We start from the raw sequence: 19,003 nt of genomic DNA on the forward strand, positions 1-19,003 counted from the left end.
CTTAAAATGTAGTAAGTACATTTGTGCTCTAACTAGTAGGGCTCCTTTTTCCAGCAGTGGTTAAGTTCTGAGTGTGTGTGTATGTATGCACACATCTGTGTGTGTGTGTGTGTGTGTACATATATATATATATATGGGTTCATCGTAGAAGATGAATATTAAATATTGCAAGCCTATGACACTCATCTACTCAAACAATAAAAGTGAAGCACAGTAAATGAGATCTCAGAGTTTCTTCATTTAAAAAAAAACCTTTTTAATTAAACCATCCAATTTAATGTTTTTATATGGCACTTTAGTTTTGAAAGTAACGTGATCTAGAGACAGCTGACAAAGAAATTATAACTGCAATTCCTTGGTGAAAATGTTAATGACAGCAAAATATTGTTTAATTAGATGATTGCAGCATCTGGATTAACACTCTTTAAGAGCGATGTTCCTGTGCTTGTCTGCTTCTTCACACTTTACAGACATTTTGTCATCTCTAGGTCATTAGGAAAGAATTTTTAATGATTTTTCTAGAAGCAAGCAGTTCAAGTTACATCTAATTAGATGACAATAATAAGCCCAACACATGCAGTAGCTAAATATATACATAATTAACCAGGGAGGGCTTGTTCATCACAGAGTAAAAAAGTGGAAAATGCTAAACAGGAAAAAGAAAAGGTTGGGGTTGGGGAAGTTGTGTGGAATTCATTAGGTGATTATATGAAAAACAACTCAAAAACCTTAGAAAAAAATCTCAAGTCTAACTGGATCATTTACACAAGGCTACGTTAGCAATCATTTTGCTATTTTTTAAAATGCAAGAGTTCCAGATTTTAACATCTTTTTCCTAGTATTATCTAATAAGGTGTAAAATGAAGCATAGGTGGAATCTTTCAGAACACAATGAATAGAAATTTAGTCAACTCTGGGAATTAGAGGCTGAATCCACAGTTTTAGACTCATTCTCATCATCATTAAAATGCTTTCACATAATATCCCAAAACATGTTATTTGAAAAAAATCCCAAGTGTTTCAAAAATATTAAATAAATTATGTCATAGTTCTATGTTGGCATAATTCCCTCACGGTTTTCTAATGAGGCTTTAACAAATCATGCATTAATGGGGTAGGTACTTGGCATAGCAGTCCTGCTTGGGATGTCCCCATCCCCTGTGAGATGGCCTGAGTTCCATCACTGGCTCTACTTCCAATTCCTGCTTCCTGTTAACGCGCACCCTGGAGGCAGCAGTGATGACTCAAGTACTAGGGTCCCTGCCACCCATGTGTAAGATCTCCATTGAGTTTCTGGCTTCTGGCTTTGGCCTGGCCCAGTCCCGGCTGTTGCAGTTATTTGGGGAGTAAGCCAGCAGATGGGAGATCTCTCTTTTTCTCTCTCTTTCTCTTTGCATTTCAAACAAAATGAAAACAAAAAAAATTTAAGAAATAAAACAGAATAAGAATCATGCCTTTAAAGAATATTTCATGAAATGGAAAAAGTCGAATATGAACCTGCATGTGTAGCAGGTTCTTGATGATCCACGACACATAGAAAATGAAAAATAGGGTCCGGAGCTGAGCCGTAGCAGGTAAAGCCACTGCCTGCAGTGCCGGCATCCCATATGAGCGCCGGTTCAAGTCCTGACTGCTCCACTTCCAATCCAGCTCTCTGCTATGGCCTGGGAAAGCAGTAGAAGATGGCCCAAGTCCTTTGGCACCTGCACCTGCATGGGAGACTGGGAAAAAGCTCCTGGCTCCTGGCTTCGGATTGGTGCAGCTCCGGCTGTTGTGGCCATTTGGGGAGTGAACTAGCAGATAGAAGACCTCTCTCTCTCTCTGCCTCTCCTTCTCTCTATATACAATAACTCTGACTTTCAAATAAATACTCTTTTAAAAAAAAAGAAAAAATAGAAAAATCATCAAAACTTCCATTGGAATATTTGTAATTAGAGTGACTTATATTTTGAAATTATAATTTTCCACATTCTCAATTTCTCTATTGTATTTATTTTATAAACAGAATGAGACAAAGACTATGAACACATTTATAGGCTTTTGGATACATATCTTTTAAAAACAATATGTTTTGTGAATATTTAATAAACAGATATATAAAGTATCTGTGTTTATATGCAATTATGTGTGTATATGTATATATCACAAGAATATTTTATAAGTCTCCACTATGCATAACACTAGGACCTTGCTACCATAACCTTTACAGGGAGTTTACTTTTGAAAGCATCTGGAAATGAGAAAACTAAAACTGGTCAAGTATGAGAGATTTTAAGAAACAGAGAGCAAGAAATATGCCATAAACTGTACTTTATACTTCACAATAAAATAATATTTGGGAGAAAGAACAAATCTGAGAGCATAAAAGAGAAATAAGGGGCCAGCACTGTGGTGTAGCAAGTCAAGCTGCTGCGTGTGGCGCAGGCACCCCACATGGGTGAGAGTTTGAGACCTGGTTGCTCCAATTCTGATCCAGCTCTCTGCTAATGCACCTGGGAAAAGCAGCAGAAGGTAGTCCAAGTGCTTGGGTCCCTGAACCCATGTGGCTCCTGGTTCCTGGCTTTGACTCTGCCCAGCTCTGGTCATTGCAGCCATTTCAGAGAGTAAACCAGCAGATGGAAGATCTCTCTGTCACTCCGTCAAATAAGTATTTTTAAAAATTAAAACAACAAAATATAGAAAAAGTGAAATTTATAGTCACACTGATCATATCTTCTCTAACATGAAGTCAGAAAAGATTGCTTCATCTTCTCAACCGCATTGCAATTTTGTAACTTTTCTTTTTTGTTCAGGAAATTCAGTCCCTCATCTAGGGGCTGGTGTTGCAGCATAGTGGGTTTGGCCACCACCTGCAACTCTGACATCCCATATGGGCACCAGTTCATATCCTGGCTTCTCCATTCTGGTCCAACTCTGTGCTAATGTAACTGGGAAGGCAACAGAAGATGGCCCAAGTACTTGGTTCCCTGCCACCCACATGGGTAACCTAGATGGAGTTCCAGGCTCATAGCTTCATTCTGCTCCAGCCCCAGCCATTGCAGCCATTTGGGCAGTGAACCAGAGGATGGAAGCTATCTCCCTCTCTCTTTGTCTTTCTGTTTCTCTCTATAACTCTGCTTTCAAATAAATAATCTCAAAAAAATCCTTCATCTAGTGAAGTCACATAATAGATCACAAAATCATACAAACCCTAACAAAAATAAATAAAATTAGTTTAATTGCATGGGCATTTACAAAGAAAAATTTTTTTTCCTTAGTGATCTAATTATCTCATTAGGAAGATGACACATTGACAAAATACTAAGGGTTCACTGTCATCATAAATGCCAAAATATGTGATATAGACAATGCATAAGAGATTAGTATAATTACCTTTAGATCTGTCTTTTAAAGAATATATGTATAGCCCAGTGATTCTCAAAGTGTGGTTGCTGGTCCAGTGGTATCAACATCAAGTGAGGATTTGTTATAAATGAAAATTCTTGAGCCCAATGCCAATCAGAACTTCTGGAGGTGAGGTCTAACATTCTGTGTTTTACTAAGCTTACTTACTGGTTTGAGAATCTTTTGTATAGTGGATACTGGGAGGCTGATGGCTTGTGGTAGTCAGCTAAGTCCTTCTCCAAAAACCCTACCATCAAAACAAAGCGCCATCACTCAAGGTCATGTGTCATTCCTAGAAGTCTATATCCAATGACTGCAGAGCAGATGTAACAAAGGCCTGGGCTCTTGCCTCAAGGAAAGACAACTCTGAATGGTAAGACCTATCTTGAAACTGTACTGGAGTTTAATTTCTTCTGCTCAGTTCCACTTTCTTTACTCTCTCATAGAGGAAGGTCCTAAGGGCCCTTTCCAATCAATGTCCTCAAGCAGACCTCTGTCTCAGAATGCTTCTGTGGCTACAACCTCAGTGAGAACATACCAGGGTTTCCATTAGACAGAATGATACAGGCCCAGTGCTAGAATATCAGTATCTACAAAGGTCATGATGGTAAACAAACCTCGGAGGATCCTATTGATGAAATGCAAAAGAAAAAATAACATTCTTTTAAATCATTAATTGTTTAGGTTTGAAAAGTAGTTAATAAACTGATGATGATGACAGGGGGTGAAACTGAATGGTACTGTGAATATCCTAGAGCAGAACAGTGTTGTAGCTGAAGACCCTGGAGTCAAACTACCTGTGTTTGAACCCTGAATTTATCACTTACCAGCTCTGTGACACTTGGTCAAGATATTTAACTTCTCTGTTCCTCATTTACTTATCCACAAAATGGGAGACGAGTCCAATATAAGTTTTGGAGCTATTGTGAAAATTAAACAAGTCAGGGCCAGGGTCCTGGTGCAGCAGGTTAAGCTGCCATCTGCAACGATGGTGTCTCATATGAGAACCATTTGCGTCTCAGCTGCTCCACTTTCAATCCATCTCCCTATTAATGGACGTAGGAGAGTGACAGAATATGGTCCAAGTGCTTAGGCCCTTGCCACCCATGTTGAAGATCTGGATGGAGTTCCAGGCCCCTGTCTTCAGTCTCAGACAGCCCTGGCCATTGTGTCTATTTGGGGAGCACACCAAGAGATTTGGAAAATCTCTTGCTCTCAGTCTCTTTCTCTTTGGGTGTGTATGTTTCCCTCTCTCCTGTAATTCTGCCTTACAAATAAATATAATTAAATCTTTTTAAAAATTAAATAAGGGATTAGCATTGCATGCAACAGGTTAAGCCATTGCCTATAATATCGGTCTTTCATATGAGCACCACTTCAAGTTCTGGCTGCTCTACTTCTCATTCAGCTACCTGCTAATGTGTCTGGGAAAGCAGAAGAAGGTGACCCAAGTACGTAGGCCCCTACTACCCATGATGGAGACCTGGATGGAGTTCCAGGTTCCTGGATTCAGCTTGGCCTACCCCGCACAGTGGCAGCCATTTGAGGAGTGAACTAGATGATAGAAGATCTCTCCCTGTCTTTCCTTCCCTCTCCCTCTGACTTTAAGATAAATAAAATAAATAAACTAGTAAATACTTATACACCTAAAGCATTTAGAATAATGCTAGAGATTCATAGAATGACAACTGATGTTAGTAACACTCTGATCTCAGAATCAGCCCTTAAGGCTTCCTGGTCTGGCTGAAAGGCCTGTGAGAGCATTTCAGGCATGGAAAGCTAAGACACTGTGGCAAAAAATATCTTACATGAAGGATCTCTGTGAGTGAGACCCAGTGGAAAGAAGGGGCCACCAAAAATGGATGTACTTTTCTCTGAAGGGAGGAGAGAACCTCCACTTTGCTTATGGCCTTGTCCAAATACTGACAGAGTTTGTGGTCACAAAAAGGCTTCTATAGCCTTGGAAGCTCATGGCAAGAGCCTCAGGTGATCACTGACATCATAAATAAGAGTGTTAATTGTGAAATTAACAACAGAAGTCACTGTGCACTTACTCCCCATGTAGGACCTCTGTCCTTAATGAATTGTACTATGAGAATTAACTTCAAAACTTGTCCTCAAACAGTGTGTGTGTGGGTGCAAACTGCTGAAATCTGTACTTAGTATAGAGTTAGTCTTCTGTATATAAATTTAAACTAAAAATGAACCTTAATGAAGAATGGGATGGGAGAAGGATTAAGAGGTGGGACGGGAGTGAGGGTGGGAGTGCAGGTATAGGGAAAAGAACCACTATATTCCTAAAGTTGTACCTATGAAATTTGCATTCATGAAATAAAAGCTTTAATAAAAAAATAAATAAAAACAAAATGGTAGGCACATTGTAAACTATTTATAAACATAAATTGCTATTTATTTTCAGAATGTTGATATTGATAATTAAATACATATATCAAACATAAATGAAGACAAATACTATTTTTTCTGATAAGAATAACAAATATAATAATAAATAATAATAATAACTAAAAGAATGTTTTTAAAAGCTGTAAGATATAAAACCTTTGAATTATATACAAAATTATACATGAAACATTTGAATTGCATGGGATATTAAATATAATTTTTCAAAATAACACTCCCTCTAGAAATGAAAATCTTAAGTTTCAGTCAATTAAGTAAGTATTTGGTGAACAATAACTGCATCCATAAAACTGTGCTAAGAAACAATACAATTATTTAATGGATTCCCTTAATAAGAGTGATACTGGTGGGGTCGACACTGTGGCATAGAAGGCTTAGCCGCTGCCTGCAGTGCCATCATCCCAAACGGGCGCCAGTTTAAGTCCTGGCTGCTCCACTTCCAGTGCTGGGAAAGCAGTGGAAGATGCCTCAAGTCCTTGGGCCCCTTCCACCCACGTAGGAGACCCGGCAGAAGCTCCTGGATCCTGGCTTCGGCTTGGCCCAGACCTGGCTGTTGTAGCCATTTGGGGAGTGAACCAACAGCCGGAAGATTCTCTCCCTCTCTCTCTCTTTCTGATTCTCTGCCTTTCAAATAAATATATAAATCTTTTTTTTTAAAGAGTGATATTGGTATGATTTAATATCTTCAAAATGAACTTTAATCTAGGATTTTCAGAAAAGTGAAAGGTGCTTGAATAAGAAAAGGTGAAGAAGCAATAATAGAACAGCCCTTGTCTAGACTGTTGAGGAACAGTTCTCTTAGTGTTTTTATTCCATTCTTTCTTTGTTTTTCATTCTTCCTGTTTCTTTTTCTTTCTCGCACTAAACAGGAGAAGGAGGAGGAAGGGGAGGTAGGTGGGAGGGTGGGTACGGTGGGAAGAATTACTATGTTCCTAATGTTGTATTTATGAGATATATACAAATAAAAAATAAAAAAGTGAATGGATCAATGGGAAATTTTAATTGCTGCCCTAGCAAACACTCAAATATTCCTTAGCATCAGTACAGCTTCTCTATGAAACCATCACCCAAGTATTCCATGCTGTGCACAGTATAAGCTGGCACTCCTACTGAAAACTTCAGGTTGATGACAAGGGAAGAATTAACAAAAATATTCTTAGGGGGAGTAACAACACAGGATACTTAATTTATAACATTTTCCAATTGCCTTTCTATTCACAAGGATTCATTTTGCGTGAATAATAATGTTTGACAAAATCCTCAAAGAGTTCACTTACAGCCATCTCCTCTATGAAGCCTTCCTTGAGTACACTAACTCATATTAATCTCTCATCTTTCTAAACTTTTATTATACTCAATGGCACTTAATTGTATCTTTCTTCTATTTTTTAAATGTTTTTCATATGCAAATTTTGTTCTGATAATTAGCTCTTAAATTGCTACAGCAATGATGCACAAACTTTTTGCATCAGAACCACTCAGAAGGTTTGCTGAAAGGTGAGTGGCTGGGCCCCACCACCAGTTTCTGATTTAAGTTTGAGGAGGCATCTGGGAATGCATAGGCTATCCTGATGCAGCTGGTCAGGGAACCACACTGAGAAACATTAAACTGGAACAATTACAGTGGCTTAATACTCATGGAACAGGGACATCACACAGTGTCACTTTCTTCTCTCTTTGCCATCCCTGCCACCACTACTGCCATCCAACTCTTCACCTCACATTTTCTTTCATGTTGGAATACCCCTGTTTACTTCTGCTGAATTCTTACTTACACTCATATTTTAGCTTCCAATTTAAATGTCAGCTACAAGAAGCTTTTCCTGATTGCTCAGCTGAAAGTATGACTTCTAGATCTGTGACCTCAAATGGCTTCATTCCCATTTTAAAAATACTTATTTACTGGAATTGCTGGTGTACATGTCTTTTTTTCCCTATAAAGTGTTCAAAGGAAGAATCACACTTGCTTCTGTAGTCTCAGTGCAAAATACATTGTGTAGCACACAGTAAATATTCAGTAACCATTTACTGAAATAAACATATTGACCTAAAATCTAGATTTCTATACTCCCTCACAGTTCTGAATTTAAGTGAAATCAATTTTGATTCATAACATGCATAATTATCACTTTGATTTTCCTAAAACTCCATACCACATTCTCATCTACTCCAAAACCATACGAACTCCTAAAAGCCTCCTCATAATCTGAATTTTACCTACAGTTCAGATATAACCCGCTACTTTTCTCAGCTATAGCCAAACTACTATACTCATGTCCATGCAACACATCATTCATATCCAACTGGCAGACACCACCAGTAAGACTCTGCTCCTTTTTTCACCCCAAACCTATCTTAAATTTCTTTCTGTGGTGTAAAGGGTAAGGCTGCTGCCTGCAGTGCCGGCATCCCATATGGGCACCGGTTCCCATCCTGGCTGCTCCACTTCTGGTCCAGCTCTCTGCTAAGGCCTGGGAACGCAGTGGGAGATGGTACCAGTCCTTGGGCCACTGTACCCACGTGGGAGACCGGGAAGAAGCACCTGGCTCTTGGCTTTGGATAGGCAGGGCTCCATCCGTTGCAACCATCTGGGGAGTGAACCAGTGGATGGAAGACCTCACTTTCTCTGCCTCTGCCCCTCTGTGACTCTACCTTTCAAATAAATAAATAAATCTTAAAAAAAAAATTCTTCCCTTTATTTAGCTCTTGCAATATTTACTAGTTATAGCAATTACATTAGCTCTCTTAACATGCTCTCTTATTTATGTCTATTTCATTTATCCAACTAGACTGTCAGGGCTATGAGTTCCTAGTCCCCATTTTCTTTTTCATTTTTTATTCCATTGCTTATAAAACCAGGTTTTAATGTTAAGTTATAATTATTGTAAAGGAAGTACCCCAAAAATTCTTTTAAAAAACCAGTGGCCAATCCATCCATATGTTATCAAATTGAAATTTCCCCTATGTTCTTATGCTTTTGCTCAGAAATCCAAAGACCGTTCCAACCACAAAAAAAAAAAAAAAAAAAAAAAAAAAAAAAATCCTCCGTATCAGTCTCTATATAACCCAGGGGCAACTGGTGGAAGGGACCACAATATTATCTCTGCCCAAATTTATACAAAGCAACCTTCCCAGGTAGAGGGAATAAAATCTTAGCATAGCAGAACCATTTAATATTAGTGCAATGCTTGTTTAAACTGGAAACTGACTGGAAGTGAAATATATCACCTTGCCATCCAGGATTACATCCAGCAGCTTCAAATAACTAGCATAGCCAAGAAAAATTATAAGCCCATCTAATGGTGGACTTTGAATCTTGATACATCTCTCAAGAACAGATAGTAGAAAAACCTCACACAAGGATTATAGCAAAAATACTGCAGAAGAACATAAAGAGAACACTATGCTGAAAAATCAGGTAATGATCCTTGTAGATGAAAATAACACACTGCATGAATAAGAAGGAAATTCTAATAGTTTAAGTTCTTTTATTTAAAAAAAGATTTATTTATTTGGAAGGCAGAGTTACAGAGAGAGAGGGCAGCAATGGCTGGGGCTGGCCTAGGCTAAAGCCAGGATCCAGGAGCTTCAAGCGGGTTCTCCATGTGGGTGCAGGGGCCCAAGCACCTGGACTGTTTGGTGCTTCCCCAGGCATATTAGCAGGGAGCTGGTTTGGAAGTGTAAGAGCTGGGACTCAAACCAGCACCTATATGGGATACCAGCATTGCCAGTAGCAGCTTTACTCACTACGCTACAACACTTGCCTCTAAATTCTTTTTTTTAAAAAAGATTTGTTTTATTTGTTTGAAAGCCAGAGATAGATAGACAGACAGACAGACAGCTAGCTAGCTAGCTAGCTAGGCCAGGCTGAAGTCAGGAGCTAGAAGCCTCACCTGAGTCTTCCATGTGGGTACAGGGGCCCAAGTACTTGGGTCATTTTCTGCTCCTTTCCAAGCACATTAGTAGGGAGCTGAATCGGAAGTGGAGCAATCAGGACTTGAACCAGCACCCATATGGGATGCCAGCATTTCAGGCAGTGGCTTAATTGCTGCACCACAATGCTGGCCCCAGTTTTGAATTCTTAATATGCAAAAAGACACAGATTCCAAGAAACAAGAAATTAATAATTATCTCAATTTGGCTAGTAAATTATATTTACAAAGATGAGCAAGAATGAGGAGCAAGTTGAGTTAAAGTTTTTATCTTACATAGGCATAATTTTTGTCTGAAAATGAGAGAAATATATTTTATGAGTTTTTAAAGTATAAAAAGTATTTTATTTTAAGAGAACAAATAGGAGATGTACATTTCACATTACTAAAGAAGGAGCACAAAATTATTCATATAGCCAAGGGAAAATCAGTATGAAAAGCAAGGGAACATTAAAAATAATATAGAAGAATATATTGGACCAAATATGTAAATTATCACAACAGATGTAAACATATTAAACTACTATTGAATGATTAAAGTCCAAGACAGAGTTAATACTTGAAAATCCAATGTGGGCTCCAGGACACAAAACTGGCATATTTGGGATTCAGTCCCTCTTCTCTTTGGCCTTGAAGTTTATATGTTCTCTGCTATGTGATGTCCTTTCACTAAATATGTTAATGAAATTAAGTTCTTTATATTTCAGATATTTAAGTTAATTTTATCTACATACATAGATAATGCACTAAATACTGTAACTCATTTTGTATATCTGATAAAGTAGGTTTTAAAAGATGCATATGTGTATACACTATATATTAATACTTGCTATATCTAGGATATTCATATTCATATGATATGACAGATTTAAAAAAAGAGTTGGGGCAGACATTTGGCTCAGTGGTTAAGAGGTCATCTGGGGAGACGATGCTGGTGCAGTAGTTTAAGCTACAGTTGCAACACCAGCACTCCATATTGGAGTACTCGTTCAAGTCTCAGCTGCTCCACTTCTGATCCAGCTCCCTGCTAACATACCTGGGAAAGCGGTCAAAGTACTTGGACCCCTGCCTCCCACACGGGAGAGTCAGATACGGTTCCTGGATCCTGGATTTGGCCTGGTCCAGCCCCAGTTGTTTCAGTCATTGGGGGTGAGCCAGCAGATGGAAGACAGAGCTCTCTCTCCCTCTGCCTGTCTCTCCCTCTATGTTAACTCTTCTTTCAAATAAATAAATATTAAAAAAGAAAGACATCACTTAGGACATTCACATTTCCTATCAGAGTGCCTGGGTTTGGGTCCCTGTTACTCACATGAGAGACCTTGCTTTGGCCCTAGCTGCTACAGGCACTTGGGGAGTGATCCAGTGGATCGAAGATTTTTGCCTCCAACATTCAAATAAAATAAAAAAAAAATACATAAAAGTTTTTTTTAAAAAAGATAATATTACAGGGGCCTGCACTGTGGTGTAGCGGGTAAAGCTGCCACCTGCAGTGCCGGCAACCCATTTGGGCACTGGTTTGAGTCCTGGCTGCTCTACTTCCCATCCAGCTCCGTGCTATGGCCTGGGAAAGCAGTGGGAGATGGCCCAAGTCCTTAGGGCCCTGAACCCACGTGGGAGACCCAGAGGTAGCTCCTGGCTCCTGGCTTCAGATTGGCGCAGCTCTGGCCATTGAAGCCTTCTGGGGAGTGAACCAGCAGATGGAAGACTGACCTCCCTCTCTCCTTCTCTCCCTCTCTCTCTGCCTTTACCTCTCTAACTCTACCTTGCAAATAAATAAATAAATATTTTTTAGAAAAGATAATATTACGCAGGGCCGGCACTGTGGCACAGCAGGTTAAAGCCCTGGCCTGAAGTGCCGGCATCCCATATGGGCACCAGTTCGAGACCCTGCTGCTCCACTTCCAATCCAGCTCTCTGCTATGGCCTGGGAAAGCAATAGAAGACAGCCCACTCTTTGGGCCTCTGCACCCACGTGAGAGACACGGAAGAAGCTCCTGGCTCCTGGCTTCTGGCTTTGGATTGGTGCAGCTCTGGCAGCTGCGGCCAATTGGGGAGTGAACCAGCAGATGGAAGACCTCTCTCTTTGTCTCTGCCTCTCTCTGTAACTCTGTCTTTCAAATAAATAAAATAAACTTTAAAAAAAGATAGTATTACATACTTATCTTTTAAAAAAGATTTTATTTATTTCAAAGGCAGAGTTACAGAGACAGGGAGAGACAGAGAGAGATCTTCCAACCACTGGTTAACACCCCCCCCCCCCAAAATGGCTGCAACAGCTGGAGCTGGGCCAGGCCAAAGCCAGGAACCTGGAACTCCATCTAAGTCCCCCACATGGATGGCAGAGGCCTAAGTACTCAGGCCATCATCTCTTGCTTTCCCAGGTACCATTAGCAGAAGATGGGTCACAGGTGGAACAGCTGGGACTTGAAACGGCGCTCATATTGAATGCTGATGTTGCAGGGGGCGGCTTAACCTGCTGCAGCACAATGCCAGCCCCACATGGTTATCTTTTTAAGGCAATGGTTCAGAGCAGAATATTGGTCTAAATTTATGGTAGTAAGCACTTTTAACAATGAAACAATAACTATAGGAAAGTGTATGTATATATGTAGTTAATTAAGTTAATCTGCAAAAAAGTTTTTGTAGAGCTTAATTTACAGCAGTAAACTCAGTAATTAAACATGAAGAAGGACTTTTGGAGCTTAAGAAAAAAAAATGAAGCACTTAAATATTATAGACATGTTTCACCACTGACAACCACTGATTTGGCTGAAAACAAGTCCTGACCTCCTTTTAAATTACAGGCACAGCAACCAATGTGGATGATGGCAGTTACTTAACACTTAAAATACATAATCTGATTTTAAAATTTTTATTTTTAGTTGAAGATTTTAAGAAAAAAAATGCTGTAACCCAATCATGACAAAATTCAGGTGACATCTGTACTAGGCAGAATCCTGTTGTTATTCTCCTGTCTAGCTGCAATTGCTGAGAATGACAAAGTAGTGAAATTACATTTTCCCATTATTATTTCCAGACACTCTCTGGCAATGGTTTGTTGACTCTAATAAACCTTCAGACAAAGCTGTCAGCAAAGGAAATGGCAGAAGGAGAGCAAGGAGAAGCCTCTTTAACAGAAACTGCATCTAAAACCTTGGCATTAGCTTGTACAGTTTCTTATAAAATTTAATGTGTGCTTCAAATATTTATTCTAATCTGCATTTGAAATGCTATGAGAAAAATGGATTATATCAAGTCATATTAGCAGTGATTTTGATGAACATAAACATATTATTATCTTAAAGAATGAGACACCTTACCTGCTATAGTATTAAGAAACATCAAATATTCGAAGTTCGAAATTTCCCTTCTTTGCCAGCGCTGAGTCATGTTGGAAGATTTATAAAGCTGTCGAGGAGTGGCCAATGATATCCTCCTAGTAATTAAGCACACCATAACACACATAGTCTCTTATAGCTCATTATGTTTAATAATCTGATATTAACAAATATATTGGTTTGATAACATCCAATTTAAAATAATTTGTGGTTTATTCTTCTTAGCTGAATTACAAGATATATTTCAATGATAGAAATTTGCAATATTCAATAATTCTACCATAGAGAACATACTTTAATTACTTAGGACAATCCAATTTGGAAGTAATAATATAGCTGAAAATGTGTATTTTATAAATAAAAAGGACAAAAAAATATAAACCTATGTTTAGTACAGAACATCCAGCCCATGTAAATAAGCTAGATAGGTAGTCAGGTAACTTCTTTACAAGCACTGACTCAAGCCTTATATTATAATGACTATAACTGAACTTCTTGCACCTGTATCCACACACAGTGTACACACTTATACACACTGAGCAAAAAACAACCAAGAAGTTTGAGAAAAATGTAGGAGTCTAGAAGAAGGAGCATAGGAATAGTTTAAAGCAAATACATCAGAATAATTTGTACAAATTATGAGACTTTCCACCTTCAACACGTCTATATTTTAAAAAATGAAGACTGGTGTATTTAGAAAAGTCTGATAAAACTACAGTAGGCCACCTTATCTTCACAGGATATATTCTAAGAACCTTAGTGGTTGCCTAAAACTGAGGATAGTATTGAATCTTATATACAAAGACACTTCAAATAGTTCATGGAAAAATGTAAATAATACTGCAAAATTTTCCATCAATGATGAACTTCTGGAATATTTCTCATGTACTGTGCTTTTCCCCCCTTAAATACACTTAACATTATTTTTTCACTTTAAAGGAAGCACTCTCTGGGTTCTTTTTGGATTATCCAAATTGCATCACTACTACTGATACTGTAGGGCCATTATTAAGTTAAATAAGGATTTCTCGAACACAAGAATTGGTACCACAACAGGTGGAGCTGATAACCAAGGTGGCTAACAAGTGACTATCAGGCAGGCAGCACAAATGGTGTGGATATACTGGATACAGGGATATCTCAGGTCCTGGGCAGGATGGAAGCGGAGGGATTTCATCACACTACTCAGAACAGCTCACAATTTAAAACCAATGTATTGTTTTTTCTGGAATTTTCTGTTTGGTATTTTCTGTCTGTAATAGACCACAGGTAACTGAGACTCCAGAAAGAAAAACTTTGGATGAGGGGGTGCTAAAATAGTCATCACCTGAAACAGAGGTTCCCAAACTGTCCAAATTCACGCCACCCTTAGTGTTTCAGCGGTTTTTCTCATGGTATTTCTTGGTCAAGTAGAATACCTAACAGTTCTATTCATTAAAATTCAACTCAATCAATAAACAATCAATACTTAATGTCTTAAGAACTGAGTAGCTCTTGAAAAATGTAACACTCATAAATAAAGAGAAATAATAATTTAATTCTTCAATACCACAATTACTAATGGGATATGTGTACCTGCTGGGTCCTACATAGCTGTTCAAACCTTGGAGTCAGATGTGACATCTCTCCCTTTGTTGTTTGACACTGATTTTTAATGTGGCTCTTGATTTTGAACACAGCAAAGACCAAATACCAGTTTCACAAATATTTCATTGAAAACAATGAAGCTCTTTCTAATGCTAAAACTTAGAATTAACTCCATCTAACAGTTTGTGCAGTATCTGCCAGATGTTGTTGTGTTTCCCTAAAAAATATAAAATTCCCTGCAGCAGTCCAAAGAGCTTACTGTGCCATCTCAGGGCTCCTTGGTGCTCAGTTTGAGAACTACAGATATAAGACAATTCCTGTCACTCATGAATTATTATGAAGTTTGTCTCACATGTAATATTAATAGGCATTGTCACGTACACAGTAGGTGTTAAGTTACCCAAGGAGGGGGGAGGGAAGGAGGAAGGAAGGATGAGAAAGATTCCCTTTTATCTCAAATTCTAATTTGAGTTAAAATTTTTAAGAATCATGATATGTAACTGCATGTTTAAAATACTAACTTAATGATTTACAGTAACTTATTCACATATTAGAATACTTAAAATATTTACTTACACATATTTAAGCTAACATATTATTTGCATATATTTATGGCCATATTTACTTACATAAACATATTTACTTACATACATACTTACAGACATATTTACTTACACATATTTAAGGCTACTGACTGACTCCAAAAGAATAATATGATCTAATGATCTGCTTAATTTCAATGGTGAATTATTAATGGAGGAGTAGGTATTGTGACACAGTGGGTTGGACTGCCACTTAGGGTGCCTGCACCCCATGTCGAGATACCAGTTCAAGTCCTGCTACTTTGCTTCTGATCCAGCTGCCTGTTAATATATATTGGAAGGCAGCAGATGATGGCTCAAGGGCTTAGGCCTCTACCACCCATGTGGGAGATCCAGATTGAGTTACTGGACCCTGGTTTCTACCAGGCCTACCCCTGGCTATTGTGGTTATTTAGTGTCTCTCTCTTTCTCTTTCTCTCTCTCTCTCTTTTGCTGCCTCTCTCTGTCACCCTGCCTTTAAAATAAATAAATAAGTAAATTTAAAAAAAGTTAATGGAAAGTAGAAATAAAAGACAAGAGCTTTTTGAAGACTTTTATATATTTATAGTACTTAAATTCTATAATTAATTCATTTATAGTAATTCACAATATGATTTTTAGGGACTTACAAAGAAAGAGCTTTAAGATTTGGATCCATACTGGTACTAATATTCAAAAATTTTCCAAGCATGCTCCCCTTCACACAATGATTTTATACCATAAATTTAGCCCTTGTTCTGACCTTGTAGGGCAACATGACAAAGTTTTTTTCTGAATTATCAAATAATCAACAAAGTATGCTTAGCCCAATTTGATTATCACTATTATAATTACATTCTTAATAATTTGACTAAAATTCTTACCTGCAGTATGCTGTTTGCTAAAATAACTATTTATATAACACGAGTAAAGTTTTGAATCTTTACTGGCATTTTGAACCCAGATAATTTAAGAATATCATTGCTGATCTGGAAATAATTCTGTCACAAAAAAAAAAAAAACTCTCTAAAACAAACAAATCCTGTTTGCTATAAACTGTATGTAATGAGAATTTTGGGAGAAAGTTATCATATCACCTTTAGAATGGGTAAAAGTAAGAAAAAATATAGAAACAGAAAATGAATTTAGAAAAGCAAAGTATTAGTGAGTTCAAGGAAAGGATCTGTTTTTGTTGTTTCTTTCTTGCTATAAAGAAGAACTAAGCAGGAAATATACAGTACTTATTGTTGGATACTTAGCATTTAGCAATGCTAGACATATAGTGAGGTTCAATAAGAACATACTGAATGATTTGAATTGCTGTTCATCTACTCTAAAAGGGAAAATGGCTGAAGATACATGTAATGCTAAAAAAATTAAGTAATTCAATTGTGCAAAGTATTTGCAAAAAATTAAATCAGTAAGACTGTTCAGAACATCCTGAAACAAGTTTAGAATGAGAACAGCTACTACATATTTGGGCTATAAGAGGATGCTTTTAGAATTGGGGGCTGGTGGGGAGCAGTCAGCATTAAGTCCCTATCTGAAACATCGGCATTCCACCCATCAAACTGCTGATTTGAGTCTTGGTTACTCCACTTCTGATCCAGCTCCTGGCTAATGTGCCTGGGAAAGCAGCACAAAATGGCCTGACTACTGGGCCTCTGCCACCCAGGTGGGAGACCTGGAAAGAGTTCCAGGCTCCTGGATTTGGCCTGTCCCAGTCCCAGCTGATGCAGCCATTTGGGGAAAGAATCAGCAGATAGATCACTTACTCTCATCATCTCTCCCTCTCTCTCTGTCACTGTGCCTTTCAAATGAATAAAATAAATCTTTTAAAAAATAGAACTGGAGAACATAAAGATAAATTGCTCTCTGAAACAAAAAGTATTAAGTATTCTAACAGACTGTGATTATTTTAAAACATCAATTGTATTAGAATCAGGGTATCTCCTTTATCAGTGAAGAATCTAATGAAATGTAAAGTGATTGATTCTGTTGAATAGAAAATATATATTAATGAAGAATTGTAATCATTATGAAATCTAAAATTTGGGCATATGTTTGCCAGTATTTTTAAGTCGTCAAAAATGTGAGAAGGTATTGTTTTAGGATCAGTGTGAGTCACCTTGAAAAGACATAGGATAGGAAATAAGGAAGTGGGCATGATGAGTAACTTGGTTAAAAAACAAAATTTTCTTGTCTGTAAAAAGAGATAAAGACTCTATTATTTGAAGAATATAGCTGTTCCAAGAATTAAAGCAGGGCTGGGTGCTGTAGATTAAGCCACCTACTAATATGTCAGCATCCCATAGCAGGGTGCCAGTTTGATTCCAGGCTGCTCTGCTTCAGATTCAGCTCCCTGCTAATGTGCCTGGAAATGCAGCAGGAGATGGCCCAAGTACTTGGACCTGTGTCACCTTTGTAGGAGACCTAGATGGAAATCCTGGCTCCTGGTTTCAGTTTGGCCCAGCCCTAGCGCTATAGCCATTTGGGGAGTGAACCAGCTGATGGAAGATATGTCTCTCTCTCTCTTTCTCTATCTGCCTTTCAAATAAATAAATTTTAAGAAAAAGAATTAAAGGTAACAATACTTTTAAACTAAAACAGAAAGAATAGTAAACAGAAGTACATGGGAAGTAGTCAGTAAATGATACCTAGGAAAATTAATTAATTGAGGGCCATGCTTAATGAAAATATTCCCTTTGTCCTAAATCCAAACAACAATCTGATTTGTAATGTGATCTATCTGATGCGCTTGTCAAAGAAGTAGCCTTAAAGGTTTGTGAAGTCAACTGTTCTGGCAGTATACTTGAAATTGAATTTGATAATATATTTGTTGTCATTTACAGTAACCATCTTTAATATCAAGAAAGCAAAGCAAAGAATGGAGCCCTGGTCCTTGTTGGTGATTCTACCAAGGTACTCTTCACTGATGGGCTTCTACTTGTAGGAGATAGGCATTGTCCCTTCCCTTTAGCAATTCTCTAATTGTAATGAAATCTCACATATCTCACATACATACATGCTTATGGATCTGTACATGTATATATAATGAACTATCTAAGATATGAATGTGTATGCATGAACATATCCACGTGTATAGTGCATAAGTATATTTATAGTCCACAAAGTGCCTTTATTCTCTCAAGATTCTCAAAGTTTCTTTTTACAAGGACATTGACCCTGATTTACAGTAAATGAGACAGTTGTTCGTCTTGTCTACTTTTTTTAAAAATTTTTTTTGACAGGCAGAGTGGACAGTGAGAGAGAGAGACAGAGAGAAAGGTCTTCCGTTTTGCTGTTGGTTCACCCTCCAATGGCCGCCGCGGCCGGCGCACTGCAGCCAGCGCACCGTGCTGATCCAAAGGCAGGAGCCAGGTGCTCCTCCTGGTCTCCCATGGGGTGCAGGGCCCAAGTACTTGGGCCATCCTCCACTGCACTCCCTGGCCACAGCAGAGAGCTGGCCTGGAAGAGGAGCAACCGGGACAGAATCCGGTGCCCCGACCGGGACTAGAACCTGGTGTGCTGGCGCCGCTAGGCGGAGGATTAGCCTATTGAGCCGCGGCGCCGGCCCCTCTTGTCTACTATTACTCATTCTTTCAACTAATGTTTATTGAGTTCCCATTAATTATCATGTTCTGTTTCTTACTGTTACTCAGCTAGCAAGCGGCAGGTCTCAGCCTAGATTCAGTGTTCCCTCAACCCCATATGCTATGGTCTACATATCTCAGCAGGTATACAACATCCAGCCTGTAAGAAAACTTAGTTTATTAGAAAA

At 38.3% G+C, this 19,003-nt stretch overlaps 1 protein-coding gene across 10 annotated transcripts in view; it reads right to left on the minus strand.

Annotated features, from left to right (window-relative positions):
• Positions 1–19,003, minus strand: part of NBEA (neurobeachin) — a 732,675-nt gene that overhangs the window by 110,278 nt on the left and 603,394 nt on the right. For all 10 annotated transcript variants that reach the window (XM_070049020.2, XM_070049018.2, XM_051831739.3 and 7 more), the window contains one exon: positions 13,058–13,173. In XM_070049020.2, coding sequence (XP_069905121.1) covers positions 13,058–13,173 — 116 coding nt within the window. The remainder of the gene's footprint in view (positions 1–13,057; positions 13,174–19,003) is intronic.

The sequence above is a fragment of the Oryctolagus cuniculus genome, chromosome 9 (genome assembly GCF_051225735.1).
Source record: "Oryctolagus cuniculus isolate XC-2025 breed Fujian yellow rabbit chromosome 9, ASM5122573v1, whole genome shotgun sequence".
NCBI classification, from domain to species: Eukaryota; Metazoa; Chordata; class Mammalia; order Lagomorpha; family Leporidae; genus Oryctolagus; species Oryctolagus cuniculus.